We start from the raw sequence: 17,334 nt of genomic DNA on the forward strand, positions 1-17,334 counted from the left end.
ACCTATAAGTCTCATCCGCACACAAGAACAAAATCCAACAAAGAGGAACACACTCAAATGCTTACAATATACATTAAAAATAACAAAATAATAATACATAACAGAGAGATGATTTACAAGGAAAAAAATATCTCCCAAAACAATAACTATGCATTTGACTGTTTCCCTCCCAGCCAGGACTCCGGCCAGGGCCAGGATAAAACCAAGTAATCTCATTCCAAGACAAAGACAGAATGCAAGTTGGAAAACAGACATAGGGGGATAGAAGACACAGTATGTACCTCGCTGCCCACTATGGGAGGTCAGGAACCCCACCCAGTCATATATTTTGATCTCTTTGACAAATTAGGGAGCAAGCACTGCTATAAGATAAAGATCTGGAGGTAAATGAAACAAATACTGTATTAGACAAAGCAAGAAAGAAAAATACAAGAAAAATAAACATCTCGAAAAATTCAGCCACCTCAACTGCCAGTTGAGGCAGGCTTTCTTTCTCTCTTTGTCTGGCACTGTTTCATACAGTCTTTTTTTCAAATCTTTATCTGGAGCTCTTTGCAGTTCACATAACGACATTTATTGTTTTTAATAAACATATCAATCTTACTCAAAGCTCATTATTTAGACCTCGACTCAAAATTATTTTTTATGGGTCTTGTTCACATTGACATAATACCATTTTGAGAGTCGGTCACATATTTCACAGGATGGAAGTGGATAACATAAGAAGCAAACTATTCATATGTTTACTCTTGGGTTGTCTAAAAAATCTCGCCTATATCAGTATCAGGTTATATCAACACTAAATCAATTTGTGGGGGGGGGGGGGGGGGGAGAAGAAGGATCTCACAAAAATCGATGTTTGTTTGATGTTTTGTTTTTAAGGGTTTTATGACGCTTGCGGCACAATTTGGTCATATCAGCGCCAGTAAAAAGAAGAAAATGGAATAGTCAAAATATTCTAGATTTACAATCAAAGCACCCAAGAAAAAGTAAGACAATGGGGAACAAAATTGTGGTCAAAGAAGAAACAAATCACTAGGACAAGATTCCCCCATTCATTGACTTCTTACACATCTTATACACATTCTCACATCCAGTGTGCACCGTCAAAATGACAAATATAATTGTTTCCCTATCTAAGAAAACTCTCAGTCTAGACCCAGGGGAAGTAATCCACGATAAGGACAGAAAGCCACATGGAAGGGAAATACAGATATAGATAACAAAGAGGAGACAGCAAGAAGGAATCCATTTAGTAAAGCAAAGAAACTTGTTTACTGAGCCAGTGCCCTTGAATCATTTCACTATTTCCCAATCAGCATCTGTCCACAAAATCTTTAAACAACTACCCTAAGGCACAACACACATTATAGCATTACAGCTCGACTGACAACTTGGCTGAGGGTTGCACTTAAGTTGCTGAATGGTTTGAATCAGAATGAACAGCTGATCAAAGGAAGACAATAAGATTGACTCAGTTGGGGTTTTTTTTATTTGTTTTGTTTTTTTTCAAATTTTTAAACCAATTTTTTACCAAAATTTGATTGTCCTTTCCCTATTCTTTTAAAATGGAGGAAAAATCCATTTCATACAAAACAAATTGTACTTAGGTCATCCTTCCCCTTATTACTGGCACTCTTCGAATATCTGATTTCATATAGCCATATATAATCATTCACAATCAGGCAAACGGGGCAAAATGTGAATAAAATAATGTTTCCAAGGACACAACAAAACAGTCAATTTATATCATATGCTAATCAAAATCGATTTTCTATCAGAATATGCCTCGACAACTCTATTAATTGCATCATTAGTCAAATTGTGGAGCCTAACTACGTTGAAAATTACAAAGTTTTATTTTTGTTGTTGTTGTCTTAAAAATAAAATAAAGAGAAATATAATCTATAGAGTAGGTTGTGTCTGGGATATCACAAATATTTACCACTAGTAAGCCACCACTGTCAGAGACAATCAGACATGCTGTCGACTATTGTGAACAGAGATAGCGAGAACAGCTGGTGAAGTTATGATCCAGCCACAACCGCTTCTTGAGTGAAAAGATGCCAATTGAATTGCTTTTTTTTATTCCTGGTCATGTTCTCTGGGCAAAACGTAACAATAGTTTCTTCATTTTCTTCTAAATTAATATTCAATTAAAGATTAGCACTATATTTATCAAATAAAAGGGGTTATCAAATTAGACTTGTCTCATGTCTAGACTTTTCAATGTAAAAGAGACTTGGAATAACACTTCCTTTGGGTCCCTTTAATATAACTACCCTGATAAACTTTTAACTACAGTCATTGACAAAATTTTAAGACCACTCAGCTGACATATTGTAGGTCTGACTTTTGTTGTGATTATTGCTTAACATAATTCAATGAATGATCTAATCACGTATAATATTCTTTTTTTGTTATTGCACCAGCCATCGCTAGCCTATTGTTGAGCTTCCAAAATAAATCTTTCAATTTTACCTGAACGGATGCTGCAGCACCTTTATTGCAACAAATTTATCTTTATAAGTTGGATAAAAGCAACATCCCTTTCAAAGATCCAAAAGGCTAAAACTGTTACATTTTTCAACGAAGGGTATCCAGAATTAATTGGTGTGTAAGTTATTTGTAGCAACATAACTGTGCACATTGCAATCAACAATTTCAAAATTAATGGGAATTTTGTGAAAGCCTTTGCCTTAATTTGAATTCATTCCTTAACTAAGGAAGAAGTAAAGAAAAAGGTAGACAACTTTTGCATATTCGATTTTTGCAAGAACCTAAGAGAGAAATGTGGAAGCAAAAAATTTTCAATGGGGTATTGCAACATCTTAAAGCTGAGAACGCTGCATCCCATTCAGGCAGATATCAAAAGCAAAAGATTACCTATAAAATACTTAAGCCATTCTAAAGTAAACGGTCTAAGTGGAATGGTAATAAAATAATGATTTTCAAATATTTTCTTGTTCTTATTCAGAAAAAGACAAAAATCCAAGTGGTCTTAAAATTTTGTTGACAATTGTATACTCATTTCATTTTTTTTAAATAACACAACTAAGAAAAGAAAATGGAAAAAGTCAGCACAATGCGTTAGTAAAAATATACCATGCCTACGAACGAATCTGTCCATATAATTAATTTTTTTTTAAAACTGAAATCACCATGAATCAAGAACAAAGCAAATAATTCATTACTTTCCAGGTCTCGTGCTAAGATTTAAAGGTTCTCGAAGATGAGCAGAGTGTTGGTCATCAACTGACCACCTTCTACCAACTCCTCTCATAATTCCCAGTCTTCCACTTGACCTCCTTGGCCATGTGTCCATGGAGAATAAAGAATGTGATGACTCATCAATATCTATAATTATATTACTATTAGATCTGACAACAAGGTCTAGAGGTGTTTCTTGTACACTTGCACTATTGTGTCTTTCTTCACTGTCACTGCTGCCTGGTACTGAAGAGTAGGAAGAAGAGAAAGAACCATCTCTAAAAGATGTCGTATCCTCTGATTTCAATAATACTGATTGGGGAGAAAGCGATGGCGACTCATAATGAAAATGATCTCTGTTGCTGGAAGAAGAAGGACAAGAGAAACTGCGTTCGAATAAAAACTGAGAAGGGTGAGTAGGGACTGGGGATATTGGGCGTGTGAACCCCTCTTTAAATTCATGTTGAGTGTTGTATTTTGCTTTGGAAGAAGATGGCAGTGTTGAGGGATGATGGTGGAGAGTGTGAAAATGAGACTTTCTTGGTGAATTTAACGGAGGAGAGAAAGGAGGAGGTGCAGATTCCTGTGATAATCTTGAATTTTCTTCTTCCATTGCTGCCGCTGACGATTGTCCTGTTGTTTGAGATGATGAAGATGATGAAGAGGATGGTGTAAAACGGAATGGACTGGAGATGGTAGATGGAGATGATGGCCCTTGATGTCCTCCTACCAGGGGATGATTCCCTGCCAGGCCCAAAATAACAGGTGAAGGGGGACAACTGGAGTAAGACAAGTTCTGTGATGCATTGGTGGTGATGGACTGCTGGAGACTGTGAGGACTTTGGAGTACTTTAATGACACTAGAACCATTGGATGGGTTGATGTCGATGTGCAGGTTAGACATGGCCAGAGATGAGGGAGTTTTGTCTTCAGGTAACAAGTGGGATTGGGAGGATGACGTAGAGGTTGGAGGCCCCTGAAGAAAACCAAGCATATCCAAAACTCTACGTGGAAGACCTGCTGCTGCTGTGCGTGTTGCTGCATAATCAGAACACTGTTTCATGTGTTGCCGCAGTGTGTTGATGATGTTGTCTCTCTGGTCAGTCAATAAGGTGAGATCGTTCACCAATTTCGAGTTCTGAGACTGTAAGAGCTTGATTTCCTGATGAGAGATGATGTGGAGAAAGGGGAAAGGATGTAAAAAAGTTATTTGCCAGTCACTATAGGTATCTCATTATGTTTTTTAATTGCTAATATTCTTTTTCACTCCCTCCTCTCAATCTGATATTTTGGTTGCATTTATTGTCTTCTGCTATAATTTTTTTTTTCCAAATAAAGTTTGTATAATTGTTTCAACTGCCTTAACTAAATTTTCAATTTAAAATGCCTTTCTTGGATTAAACAATAAATGATTTTAAGGTTTTAAAAAAATGTTTAAATCATGGTTCAAATCAAAGTGTTTTTACTGAAATCGCTAAAAACAAATGATAATAATAATAATAATAATAATAATAATAATAATAATAATAATAATAATAATAATAATAATAATAATAATAATAATAATAATAATAATAATAATAATGAAAATTATCTTACCAACTCCAAGATTTTCAAAATATAAAGTTGAAAAAGGATAAAAATTGCATTTGATTCCAGGTATATAAAGTCTTATCATAGGTACATATTCATATATCAGATGTTGCCAAAAGGCAATCTATAGACAAAATGTTCATCGTCATCATAAGCGGGACATCCTCCCATTTTCTACTGAAAGAGATTACCAGGTGACAGCGACAGAGAGGCATTCACAAAGGCAAGGGAGTGAATGACTTACTTCATCATCCCAAAACCCAGGAATGTGATCGGGGAGCAAAATAAGATCATTATTCACCACAGTACTCAGCCATACAATCATGGCAGGCTGTAGCAAACTCCCTTTAATTTTACCTCCACCAATTTTTCTTTGCGTTTTTGTCCTTTTTCCCGTGACCTCCTTGCTGCAAGACGATTCAGCTCCCGGCGTCTCATTCTTTTGATAACTTCCTCTGATGTAAGCTGAAAGAAAAAATAAATAAAAGACTGTTGTGAGAAAATAAGATACGAAGTATAAGCAAAATATTTGAAGATATCGGAACTGGGAAATCCAACTATGCGATTGTCTATATATTTCAGATTCATCAAATTCCATTTCAAGAAAAGGTCCTGACTACTCAGTTGGTTCTGCACAAAGCACAAACTCAAAAATATACACAAAAACATACACAAAAACACAAAACACACAAAAAGAAAAAGAGACTAAATCTTATACATATTAGTAGTAGTACAGTATGTAAACACCTCTCAGTTGGAATCTGTCAACCCATTCCTTGAACTCATTCCCTGGTCCCTGGACCATCTCGTAACCACCAGCAAGGCGTGTCACTGAGTATTTGTTGTAAGGAAGCTATTGGATATTGCCAGTGTTTGCAAAGTTTTGTAGGTGAAACTTAGCAGGGTGTCCAAAGAAATCTTAAAATTTCCTACCTAGAAGTGAAATTTCCTACCAGGCATTTTATCAATTCTTGGCATCCCCACAGTGTTCTATACGCCTAAAAAGACATTCCCACTTAAAATAGGTTTTACCTAAACACAAAGTAAGAGCAGAGGTGAAAATGACTGGTCACAAAAAAAGGAGGAAATTTCTCATACTCAAAGCATAGATCATGACCCATCCATGCGACTATAATCAATAGGATGATGATGTAGTGGTGGTTGTGGTGGCAGGGATGACAATGTGGTAGTGCTTGCAGAAGAAGTAGCAAAATAATCACCACTTTGAACACAGCAATTGTCCTCCGTGCATTTTTAATACTGTATTTTAAGCAAGAAATTCCTTTTTTTTTTTCATGTTTAAGAAAATTTCACCCTCAATATCATTATTGCCGACATTTCCGACCAAGTATGAAATTTCCGACCAATTTCAGACTTCCCTGGAAACCTTGCTTAACAATTGATCATTAGAGTCCTTTATGGCATCCCCTCCTCTGGAAACGTTTTGTTACCACATTTCCATCCTTGCTTCCTCCAGGCAGAAGGTTTTTTGGGTTTTTTTCATGGGTAAACTGGTCTTCTAGATTTGAGCCTGGGTGTTGATAGTGGTTTGTTTCTTTTCTCTTTCTTTTTTTTCTCACAGTTTTGAGATTTGGAAGAAGTGATTTGCATATAATTGAAGTAATTTATTCGAATGTATTGTCAATTTCTAATCAAAACAATACTTATAGATAAAACCAATTGGAAAAGCAATGGTCTAGAAATTTTATAAAAATCACATTTTTTTAAAAAAGGAGGAATGGTAAAAAAAATTTTTTTTAATAAAGGGATTTAAAGGTTTAAAGGACCAAATATAAACAAAAGCTTGCAAATAACTGTGATTATGTGCTGTGGCACGGTTTGGGTAGGATTCTTTTTTTTTTTTTTAAATGTCAAAATTGTTAATGAGCTAGAGGACACATGTAAACGGGGGGACCCCAGGCTCAGGAATTGATGGTGTCTGTCATACAATACTTAGACTATACATGCAACGTTTTAGGTTTCTTTCTCAAATCTGGTCTTTTATCTGAACATGTGTTTAAAAGAATTATAACATCTCTATTACTGATAAATCAAAGCAAAGAAGAAATATATTTCATTCAGAGCACTTTGTTATTTCTACTTGATATGCACTCCCCTGCTTCATTTAAAGCGTGTCAATAACTCAATTGGTAGAGCACACAATGAGTACCGTAACAGTCTTTGGTTCAAATATCAAGCAAGGTCTGTTAGATCTGTCAGAGAATACTTTTCAATTGAACAGCACTTTACCCAAAGAGTTGCAATCAATTGTTATTGTTCATTTAATGCTGCAGAAACTGGGGTAAGCTCGAGAACAACAGGCCTTTTATGTGAATTCACAAGAATTACTTCTCACTTTCATGTAGTAGCAAGCTAAAAACAAAGACTTTTAGATATTAGTGACTCGAGCTCTCAGACTTTCTTGACTGTTACTGATAGTTGCACAAATGCAATTTGGAGACAGGGGCTGTAGGATGATTAAAATGAAAATTCAATGACCTGAATTGTAACAATCTGTGTTGCCGATAAGCAGAAACCAGTTAGTCAAAAAAATGACTTTTTGCATACAATTGCATATCCTTCTGTAAGAATATCAATCTGTAATTGCCATAAGCTCTCTTACTCTTACTCGTGGAATTCAAACTGATTTCAAGTGCAAGAAAATTCTTTAACAACTTAACCTACTCTATTACAAAAGTGATAAATGAAAAAGTAATTTGAAGTGTTATGTTCAACTCGATCACAATAATCAATATTTCATTCAAAATTATAACAAATGATTTTTCCCCCATTCTTTTTTTTTTTAAAGTTGGTTTGTCAAACCTTTCCAGCATTTTGAGAGGATCTTATTGAAAAAAAAAAAGTACATATAATATACACAAACAATGAGGTCATACTTCATCTTTGATAGGTTTCTTGAATTCCACTTTGATCTCTTCCTTGCCTTCTGCTTTCCGCCTGGATTGTATGATTAACTTGAGGTCTTGCTTGATTAGAGTGCTGGCACTGCCAGAGTCCAAAGTGGCAAGAGTGGCAACCACCAACTTCTCATCCTATAGCAGTACGGAAAGCAAATTAAAATGAATACAGACGGAGCAATTTTCTTTTTCTTTTTTTTTCTATATATATATATATATATATATATATATATATATATATATATATATATATATATATATATATATATATATATATAATATTATATATATATATATATAATATATATATATATATATATATATATATATATATATATATATATATATATATATATATATATATATATAATATATATATATATATAATATATATACAATTAGTACTATTGGGTCATTGTTCGTTTAGCAGCTAAACACAATAATAGCATAAATTTAAGGACAGAATAATTCATTTCATTTTATCGCTTTTATTTTAATATATTACAATTCATCTCTACAAAAGGGGGACTAAATAAAAACAAATATAAATTATATTAAATGTGAAAATTTGTTAATAGTATGCTTTTTAAATCTTAAATATATGGATCTCCATGTTCCTAGATCTCATAAAAAGCTGGCATTGTCATACTATCCTACTCTAATCGTTTCATTTAAAAAATGAAATAACGTTATGCAGCAATATAGAATGGCTAAGTCATATTAGGATCTGCTGGCATGTACTTAACAGAACACACACACACACATATATATATATAAACACACACACACACACAAACACACACACACACACAAAACATTCAATCACTATCTTGTCTTATCTTATTTAAGGCTGAATAGAGGACTTACCCTGCTTATAATTACAAACTAACAAATAGCTTGTTTATGTATCATTTACAAATAGTTTTTACATCTTTGAACAGGAAAAAAATATCAATATGGCAATATAAGATTTTAAAAACTGTTATAGATTACAGATGGTATTGAAAATTGTTCATGATTGAATAAATCATAAATGTACAAAGCTCATAGCTGAAATAATAACAACACTAAACAAAAACCAACACATATTTATTAAAGAGTTTTCTCAATTTCAATCTTCAAATTAGATTAAATCCCTAAATCCTGAACTAACCTCTGTTGCCTGCACTAAACTCCTCGAACTGAGCAGGGCAGACATCCCCGGAGAGGAAGGTGACATAATCCTTTGCTTCGTATTACTGGACACTGGAGTTGATGGTGATGATATTAGTGGGGTGGAGGTTCCACCCATATGATAAGGCACCAAAACATCAATGCTTGATGAAGCAAGCACACTGGATGAAGTGACGGATGAACTCATGATGAAGATGAAGATGGGAGGAATAATATCCAGACATCTAGTAGACAGGAATATGATATTGTATAGTGGTTTATTCCTTTGCTTGGTGTGTGTGTGTGTGTGTGTGTGTGTGTGTGTGTGTGTGTGTGTGTGTGTGTGTGCTTGTGTGTGTGTTTGTTTTTTGGATTGGTTCTTTTATTCTGCTATGATATGGAGAAGTAAGATCTAATTAAATATTTATTGCAATTCAATGATAATAAAGAAATATCAGTGACATCACTGCACACAAAATTTTTAAAAAAAAAAGGGGGGGGGGGGGGGGGTGATGGAGTTGGCTATAGTAGTGATGTTAATATTAACAGTGGTTACAGTGATGGTGGTGGTGTAGTAGTAGTAGTAGTAGTAGTAGTAGTAGTAGTAGTAGTAGTAGTAGTAGTAGTAGTAGTAATAGTAGTAGTAGTAGTATTTGGTAGTGGATTTGTTTACCACAATAAATCATATGGAAATCAATTCCAAACAGATTTTGTCAGCAACCTTCTGTCATTTTGTCTCCGTTGCACATTGAAAAGAGTATAAATCAATTGAAAGATTAATAATTTTTTCTCTTTACCTTCGTAAAAATTTAATTTCTGGTTGTATATATATATGTTTAACATGTCTTGATTTACATCAGTCTATACTTCAATCACTGAAAGAATGTCACTCTCATAGATCAGTAGTAGTTGTAGTAGAAGTAGTAGAAGTAGTAGTAGTAGTAGTAGTAGTAGTAGTAGTAGTAGTAGTAGTAGTAGTAGTAGTAGTAGTAGAAGTAGTAGTAGTAGTAGTAGGAGGAGGAGGAGGAGGAGTAGTAGTAGTCACAGTGGTAGCGGTAGCAGTAGTGATAGTAGCAGCAGTAGAAGTTGTTGGGAGAAGTAGGAGGTGAATAAATAGGAGGAAGAAGAGCAAGGATGGGTAAGAGGAAAATAGATGGAAAAAAAAACCATTGTATGTAATAGTAATAGTAAAAATAGCTACATAGAGAGTCTAGTTTAAGTGGGAAAGTTGGTTAATTATTAGATGTTCTTTATTATGTCACTGTTTTAATTATACTTTGTTCATCAGTGTATTCCTATATCCACATTTTTTTAAAAATACATTGGCATATGAAATTGATGCATATCAATATTTTTAATTTCTTTAAAAAGAGAGAAAATTAAATTCTTTTTAAATTATTGTCACACCATTTTCCTGGAAGCCGGCCATACTTAGCCATTCACGTTTGAAAAAATTCAATTTCAAAAGTTTCCAATTTGGAATGAAAACAAGTGATGGATGATGTATTTAAAGTAAAAGGATTAGAGATAATAACAAAGGCAAATATAGAACATTTTTCAGCTTTTAAACTAACATAACTTTCCTTATGATTATCTCATTTTCACAGTTTATAATGATTAGACGTCTAGGTCAGTGGTCAGCAGGTTTCATTGTGAGCTCAGCCCATTTTGAAGTTTTTACCTCAGAGTAAAACGTTAGGCTGCCAAAATTGATTTTTATTTGTCTAAAAATGATAAATAAATTATAAACATAAGCCCCCCCCCCCCCCCCCCTTTTTTTTTTTTTCACTCCACCACTGCTCCTAAGTCCTCCAGTTTTTTTTTTTGTTTGTTTTTTTTTTTTTTTTGGGTCAAATGCAATATAATTGCTATCATCCTTATAATTTATAATAACCAAACTTGTCTAACCAACAAACAAGGTCGGTAATCATTATGTGCAAAGCCAGCTGCCTTCAAAATATTTCAGTTTTCTGTACACTTTTTTAGAAGGGTATAGCAATGAGACTAACAATAATCAAGTATAAACAGGTCAAATGGAAAATCAAATTTAGACTGATGTCTACCAAAGACCAAAAAACAATTATTTTTTTTGTTCTCTACTCCACTCGTTTCTAATTTATTCATTTTAGTTTGTTTTGTTTTTTAATCGTGTAACGTTGTATTGATGCTAAGAAAATGAAAAAAAAAAAGAAACAAAAAAAAAAAAAACACTATGATTAGTGTGGCTGGGTATGAGAGGGGGCGGGGGGAGCAATGGAGGTGTAAATGTAGATACCCATGGCGGGAGAGAAAGAATTCAGGTCATTCATAGTCCTGTTTGTGGTTTATGAATAAACGGAAACTCGCTCGGGTCGAGCTCGGCACATTCCAACCTTTACTCAATGGCTTAAAATAGTCGTGAGATAAGGCCCAAGAGCGAATTTCATTGGTCGAGAGCAAGCAGCCAGAGTGTCAATCACAAATTTAGCAACATGTCGGTTGTGTCGTGCCGCTCCGCCATGCAAGCAAAACTGAATGGGGCAACAACGAGTGCAGACAATTTCAATACGCCAATACGTAAAGAGATTGAATTTTTTGCTTTTTTCACATTGTGTAAACTCAAAAAAAATTTAAAAATCGATTTAACGTGACGTAACTCATGGATTAGGTCCTTTTTTAAAAACAAGAATATTCACTCTCTGCCCGCGACGCCCTCGTTTGGCCTTGCGTGCGTGTGTAGTTGTAGTGTAACGATTGTCTGACCGAATTGAGTCGGGGACGAGGACGCATAGCACACCATAATTTGTCTCTGATTTAAACGAACTGAACTTGATGCAGACTTCTAATAAATGCTCATAATTACCAATGTTATTCAAAGATAACGCTGTGCATAAATCCAAAATGATTGCATAATGGAATCTGAAGAAATGAATATTTTTACTCCTCCTTTCAAATCCACCGATTTGTCGAAAACAATACAAGGTGGTCTTGGGGTCGGTGTTTGTTGTCTGTAGTAAAAAGAAGAGCTCATGTCAAGGGGCGCTAATCTTTACTTGGCTCACAAACAAACGAACACATTGATGATAATAATTACTCAAATATAGCAGATACATTATTAATTCTATTAAGAACGTTACTTTTTCCTCACAGTCGTGTTTGTTCTTTTAACCATACATCCTTATTGCCTCAGATTGACAAAAAATGATGAGATGTTACTGCTACGGGAATATGGTTTGACCTTTGAAAAAATATACGGTTCAAGGGGTCGACAAATTGCAGGTCACTTTGACATGCTGCAACGGCAGCAACGCATTGAACTTGAGTTTTGAGGACAAGACTGATGGTGTCGCTGAGGTTGTATGTGTTTGTGATATAATGGTGAAATTGGCGATAAATGGGACTTTTGTAGTAATAATGTCATGTCTCGTAGCATTTTGTTTTCAAATACTCGGAAATGGTAACAAATGGTAAATATTTCTTAATAGGTAAAAAAAGAAAATTAGTCCAAAATGCTTTATTACAGATGGCGTTACGTCATTTAATATATAGGCTATATAATTATGCATACTTCGACAATAAAAATATTTTGGTCTTATTTACGCGCATAGATTATTGATACTCTGGGTTAACCAAATACATCTCACCATTTCGCCAGCCGGATATAACTATAGATAGTATGCAGATGACGTCACTCATCCTTTGTTAGGCCTTTGTTATTGTTTTTGCCATCCGCGTTTGTGAGTTGTTCTCACTAAACTGTATTAACCAGACTATAAAAGTTCATGGTTACACAGAGTTTGTGTGTTGGTCCGTTATACTTCCGGATGGCAATGTTGTGAACTCCTTGGCCAGGTGCATTCTATCTATAACGTACCAACACACAAAACTTTGTGTAACCTTAAACGTTTAGTTTATAGTATGATGAAAACAATTTAGTGAGAGCTACTCATAAAGTGGCAGGCGATAGATATATAACAAAGACTTCAACGTCAATTTCGGCATTATCACACTACGTTTTAACATTGTCCGTTCCAGGTCCCGTGCGCATGGAACATCGCAAATTCCTCCAAAGTTTTTTAAAAATATGTGGTGACGTGATTTTTTCATCCGGGCTTTTATTACTTTAAGTGACATTACGAATTTTGAATACCGATAGTGATAAACCAGTTTTATCATAATCCAAATTCCTTTGATCTTTTAAACGTTTGCAATAAAATACTTTACAATGTTTACAGTAATGGTTTGTTCATTCTCTTTCTCGTGTATAACAAAGTTGCATTGAGTGACCTATCTGGGCAAATATTTTGGGTTGTTTCAGATAGTGTAATAATAGAGAGAATTTATATTGTACTTCACAACATTGAAAACATGCTCACGGCACTTTATAATTCATCTCTTCCCTGGTGGACAACAATAATGGACGACACAAGCAGCGTGTTAAGTGCTTGTAACTTTTTCGGACAAAGACATTGATGTCAAAAACAAAGGGGATCCTCCGAATTTTTACGTTCATCTTCGAATGTTACTGATATCAATCACAACATATCTCACCGTGTGTAATAGTGTTGTAATCCATCCATATGTTCATTTATTCCAGACCCTTCGTTTATTATAGACGATAAAGAAGAAAAAAAAATCCCAAAATATGATACAGTAACTGATGCAAAAAAAAACAAAAAACAAACAAACATCGGCTTAACGTCAATAACAATTCTAGTGTTCGAGCAAATTATCATTAAAATCCATCAGTGATTGTGAAGATATCAACGCCAACTTGTTCACACGGATTGTGGAACGGACTGTAGGGAATGCCAAGATAGATACCAGTGGGGATAATGTCAAGTTGTCAAAATGGAGGAAAATTTATCTGTCCGTCGGTTAAAGTCGCAATCCAAATCCAAAATGACATATCAAACCATATTTAGGCGATATAATGTTACATATGAATACTACCATAAACACATCCATTCCAAGCATAAGATGTATATATATATTATTTTATATATATATATATATATATATATATATATATATATATATATTGGAATATTGTATAAGTTGTAAATACCCTTTAAACCACACAATTTATGACGCCAACAATGTTACTCAACCACTACATAAAGAGATGATAAACTTTTGGCTCAAACGCCATACCAATCTCATGACTTATACTAGAACTTATTGGTTGTTGCAACAAAGTGCTCATGCAACTTGTAATGAGACTCGTGAATTTTAAATTAATTGCAAAACGTAGCCACTCCAAAATAGAAATGACAAAATTAAATGAAAAATCAACCATTCATTCTTTCTTTCCTATGTCTATTAAACTTCCTTCTTGTAATAAATTATGTTTTTCTCTGTGATCAGAAAAAAAAAACAGAAAAAATGCATGTGTAAGGGTGGGGAAAGTGAAGGAGAGAAGATAATGATAAGATAAAGGAGAGAAAGAGAGAGAGAGAGAGAGAGAGAGAGAGAGAGAGAGAGAGAGAGAGAGGGAGAGAGAGAAGTAGGGAGAGGGGAGAGAGAGAGCGAGAGGTAGAGAGAGAGAGAGAGAGAGAGAGAGAGAGAGAGAGAGAGAGAGAGAGAGAGAGAGACCAAAATGTTAAATGAAATTACATAAGCATTCTATATGTATTTAAATAAACAAAAATAATAATAATATTCCCCTTTCCTGTTGACCATCATCTTATCCAGGACAGCTATTCGTCTTTTATCACTTTTGGCACTTGGCGCCAGCCTGTCTAGGCTGACATCATAAAACTGGGAGCGTCTACAGAATTCATGCAATTGAACACTGATGTCAAATTATGACTTACGACATGGTCGCGTTGATTTTTTTTTCCACCTGAAGTATGCATTAATACAAACTCTACAATTAGAATTCCGTTAATGAACAAAAACAAAAACGACAAAAACAAAGAAAAACAAAACAAAACAAAAATTTTTTTTTCGATGTGTTTTTCTGACATGAACATTAGATATGGCAAAAATATATTAAGCAAAGATAATAAGCAAACGGAAAAAAATATGTCTGAAATGCTTGAAAAGGCGGAAAGTTAAAATCACTGATCAGTGTTAGAGCTCCGTCTCACAACCAATGGGATAAGTTTCGATACCGGGAGCAGCCAAGATTTGCTCTGACCCCACTGTTCACTCAAAAGTATTGGATATTGGATAGCTAGATCTGGAGGAAACAATTGGAGGAAACCACTTTACAATAAACTAGCGTCTTTTCTCAATGTTAGGGCTACAGACAAACTCGGGCTCTATGGCTACAGCGAAGGTCTGATAACCCATATATTCTTATGGCTTTATTGTTGCTATGGAAATATTCTCAAATCAACTGAAAACATTGTCCATTACAACAATGTTAATTCAAGCCCATAATTACGTTTATCTATCAGCGGCTTGTATGCCCTACATGGAGTTGTTACTGTAAAATCTTACCCTAAAATTAAATCAACCTTGGGAGGAAAGTCCAATTAATCATTAGATTTTTGACCAATCAAAACGGGGTATTTGTGACACACTCTCAGGCCGCTCGGGCAGTTGTTTACAAACAAAAGAATAAATGAGATTGACACCACCCTGCTCTTTTCTTCTTTTTTATTTTAACCGCTAGTTGTGTGATTAGTTCTCATTAGATTCGCTCAATAAGACTATAAACGTTTAAACGTTCAATGATGTCTGTGATGGTGCGACTGTTAAACGCATACCATCGATGGTAATAATGCGTGGTTAGCTTAGTTTAGAACTAACTGCTATTGTCCGAGGGGCGAGGTTATCTTCCCTTTCACTAGATGTCTATTGTAATGCATCGTCTCACAACAGTATTGTGTCGCTGTGACGGATGCTTAAAATTGAACTATACGTTTAGCTTTTAAATTTTAGTTGATAAAACGGCCTTCATTGAGCAAAACTTTTTTATTAATTTTTAAAAATTGAATTTCCCAATTGTTATTTTTACTTAAAACTACATTTGTCTAGTTCTAGGGTACACTTATCGGCAGGTCTGATAACCGGACGTAACTAATGGGCCTGATTTAACATTGTTGTAATGAAGAGTATTTTGCGTTGGTCTGAGAGCGTATAATATGTACATAACAACAATATGAGCCCATATCGATGTAGGTTATTAGTTTAGATAAGTAGGTACATGTCGGTCTAGTTCATTCAGATATAATTACAGATTGACTTGGTGAGTCACATGATATTTTTTTAAAATAGTGATATTCTAAACGGACATCCATTGAGTGAATTTGCAAAATAATCGAGATTTTATGATAAAAACAAACAAACGTGAAACAACATTTTAATCAGAGTGAAATTGAGTTCAGTTGAACAACCTTTCATCGTCTTATCTGTGCAGCTGTTTTACTTAAGTTTTTATTTGTTGCTTTGTTTTGTTTCATTGTATTTGTTTTGTTTTTTTTTGTTTGGGGGGGGGGGGGGTTGTTTTCTTCCTCTCTCTTTTATTACCTTTGACTAACGCTCTTTGAAATTACGTTCAATAATTATTTGTCGATGCTTTGATAATTTAATTTCGTGAATCGATATTGATGCATCGGCGACATGACAAAGCAAAAAGGGAAGTAGAGCTGTTGGGATTGTAGTTTTTAGCTTTGTAGTTATGACCATGACTCATGACACGATTTTGTTAAGTATTATGAAAACAAACTGATCTGTTACGAATGGGATACGTCAGTGTGGAATCACAATACGTAGATAACTGTTTAATCGTCCAGATTCTTATGGTGCATGCCATTGGAGCGTGATATTTTCGCAATGGTAGTGGAGCACGTTGATGCGGGCAAAAGCGGGGCAAGTTGATGCAGTGCACCAATGCATCAGATTCTATATCTTATAACAGATTTTTATTATTTTTGGGCAGTTATATATTTTTAGTTAAGTATAACATACGTATTATAGCATCCCACTCTCTGAGGATAGCTTTGAAAAAAACACAGCCTGATGTAGAAAACAGCATGATCATCCATCCATGTAAAACGCTGGGCCTCTAACCCTTGGTTATCTCACAGAAACATATTGCCCCAGTCATCGAATAGATTCTCAGCGCTCATCAACCCATTGACAACATGGACCCCGGGTCCCGAAACACCTAAAGCCAATTTGACATCGCAAAGGCCCGTATTAAACGTTCGATAATCTTATTTATAATTTATAACGATTCTTAATCTTTGGACATTGAATTGGTTATGTATAGCACTTATAAAAATGTCTTTGGGCGACTGCACCCTCCCCCAACAAAAAACACACACACGAAATTAAAATAGGGCCTACATAAGAAAAAAAAAAGACATACGACCAACCTCCCCCCCAACCTAACAACAATAAAAAAAGAAAAGAAAAGAGGAAGAAGAAACAAACAAAAACCAGCAGCAGAGCTGCCAACCCCATCTGATGAGAATGTGTACAAAGGGATCTCAAAATGAGGGAGATTTCATAAAAATGGGTACAATCC

General features: G+C 34.7%; 1 protein-coding gene across 1 annotated transcript in view; it reads right to left on the bottom strand.

Annotated features, from left to right (window-relative positions):
• LOC144959505 (uncharacterized) overlaps positions 1 to 12,054 on the bottom strand; it is a 13,139-nt gene extending 1,085 nt beyond the window's left edge. Inside the window, exons 1-5 of the mRNA XM_078892124.1 lie at positions 11,716 to 12,054; positions 8,875 to 9,118; positions 7,701 to 7,856; positions 5,161 to 5,268; positions 1 to 4,372 (exon numbers count right to left, since the gene is read on the bottom strand). The exon at positions 1 to 4,372 is cut by the window's left edge and continues 1,085 nt beyond it. Coding sequence (XP_078748250.1) covers positions 3,191 to 4,372; positions 5,161 to 5,268; positions 7,701 to 7,856; positions 8,875 to 9,081 — 1,653 coding nt within the window. The 5' untranslated portion in view covers positions 9,082 to 9,118; positions 11,716 to 12,054 and the 3' untranslated portion in view covers positions 1 to 3,190. The remainder of the gene's footprint in view (positions 4,373 to 5,160; positions 5,269 to 7,700; positions 7,857 to 8,874; positions 9,119 to 11,715) is intronic.
• Positions 12,055 to 17,334: the final 5,280 nt, after the last annotated feature.

The sequence above is a fragment of the Berghia stephanieae genome, chromosome 1, assembly GCF_034508935.2.
Source record: "Berghia stephanieae isolate SIO BIC M18660-M18661 chromosome 1, UCSD_Bste_1.3, whole genome shotgun sequence".
Classification (NCBI taxonomy): Eukaryota; Metazoa; Mollusca; class Gastropoda; order Nudibranchia; family Aeolidiidae; genus Berghia; species Berghia stephanieae.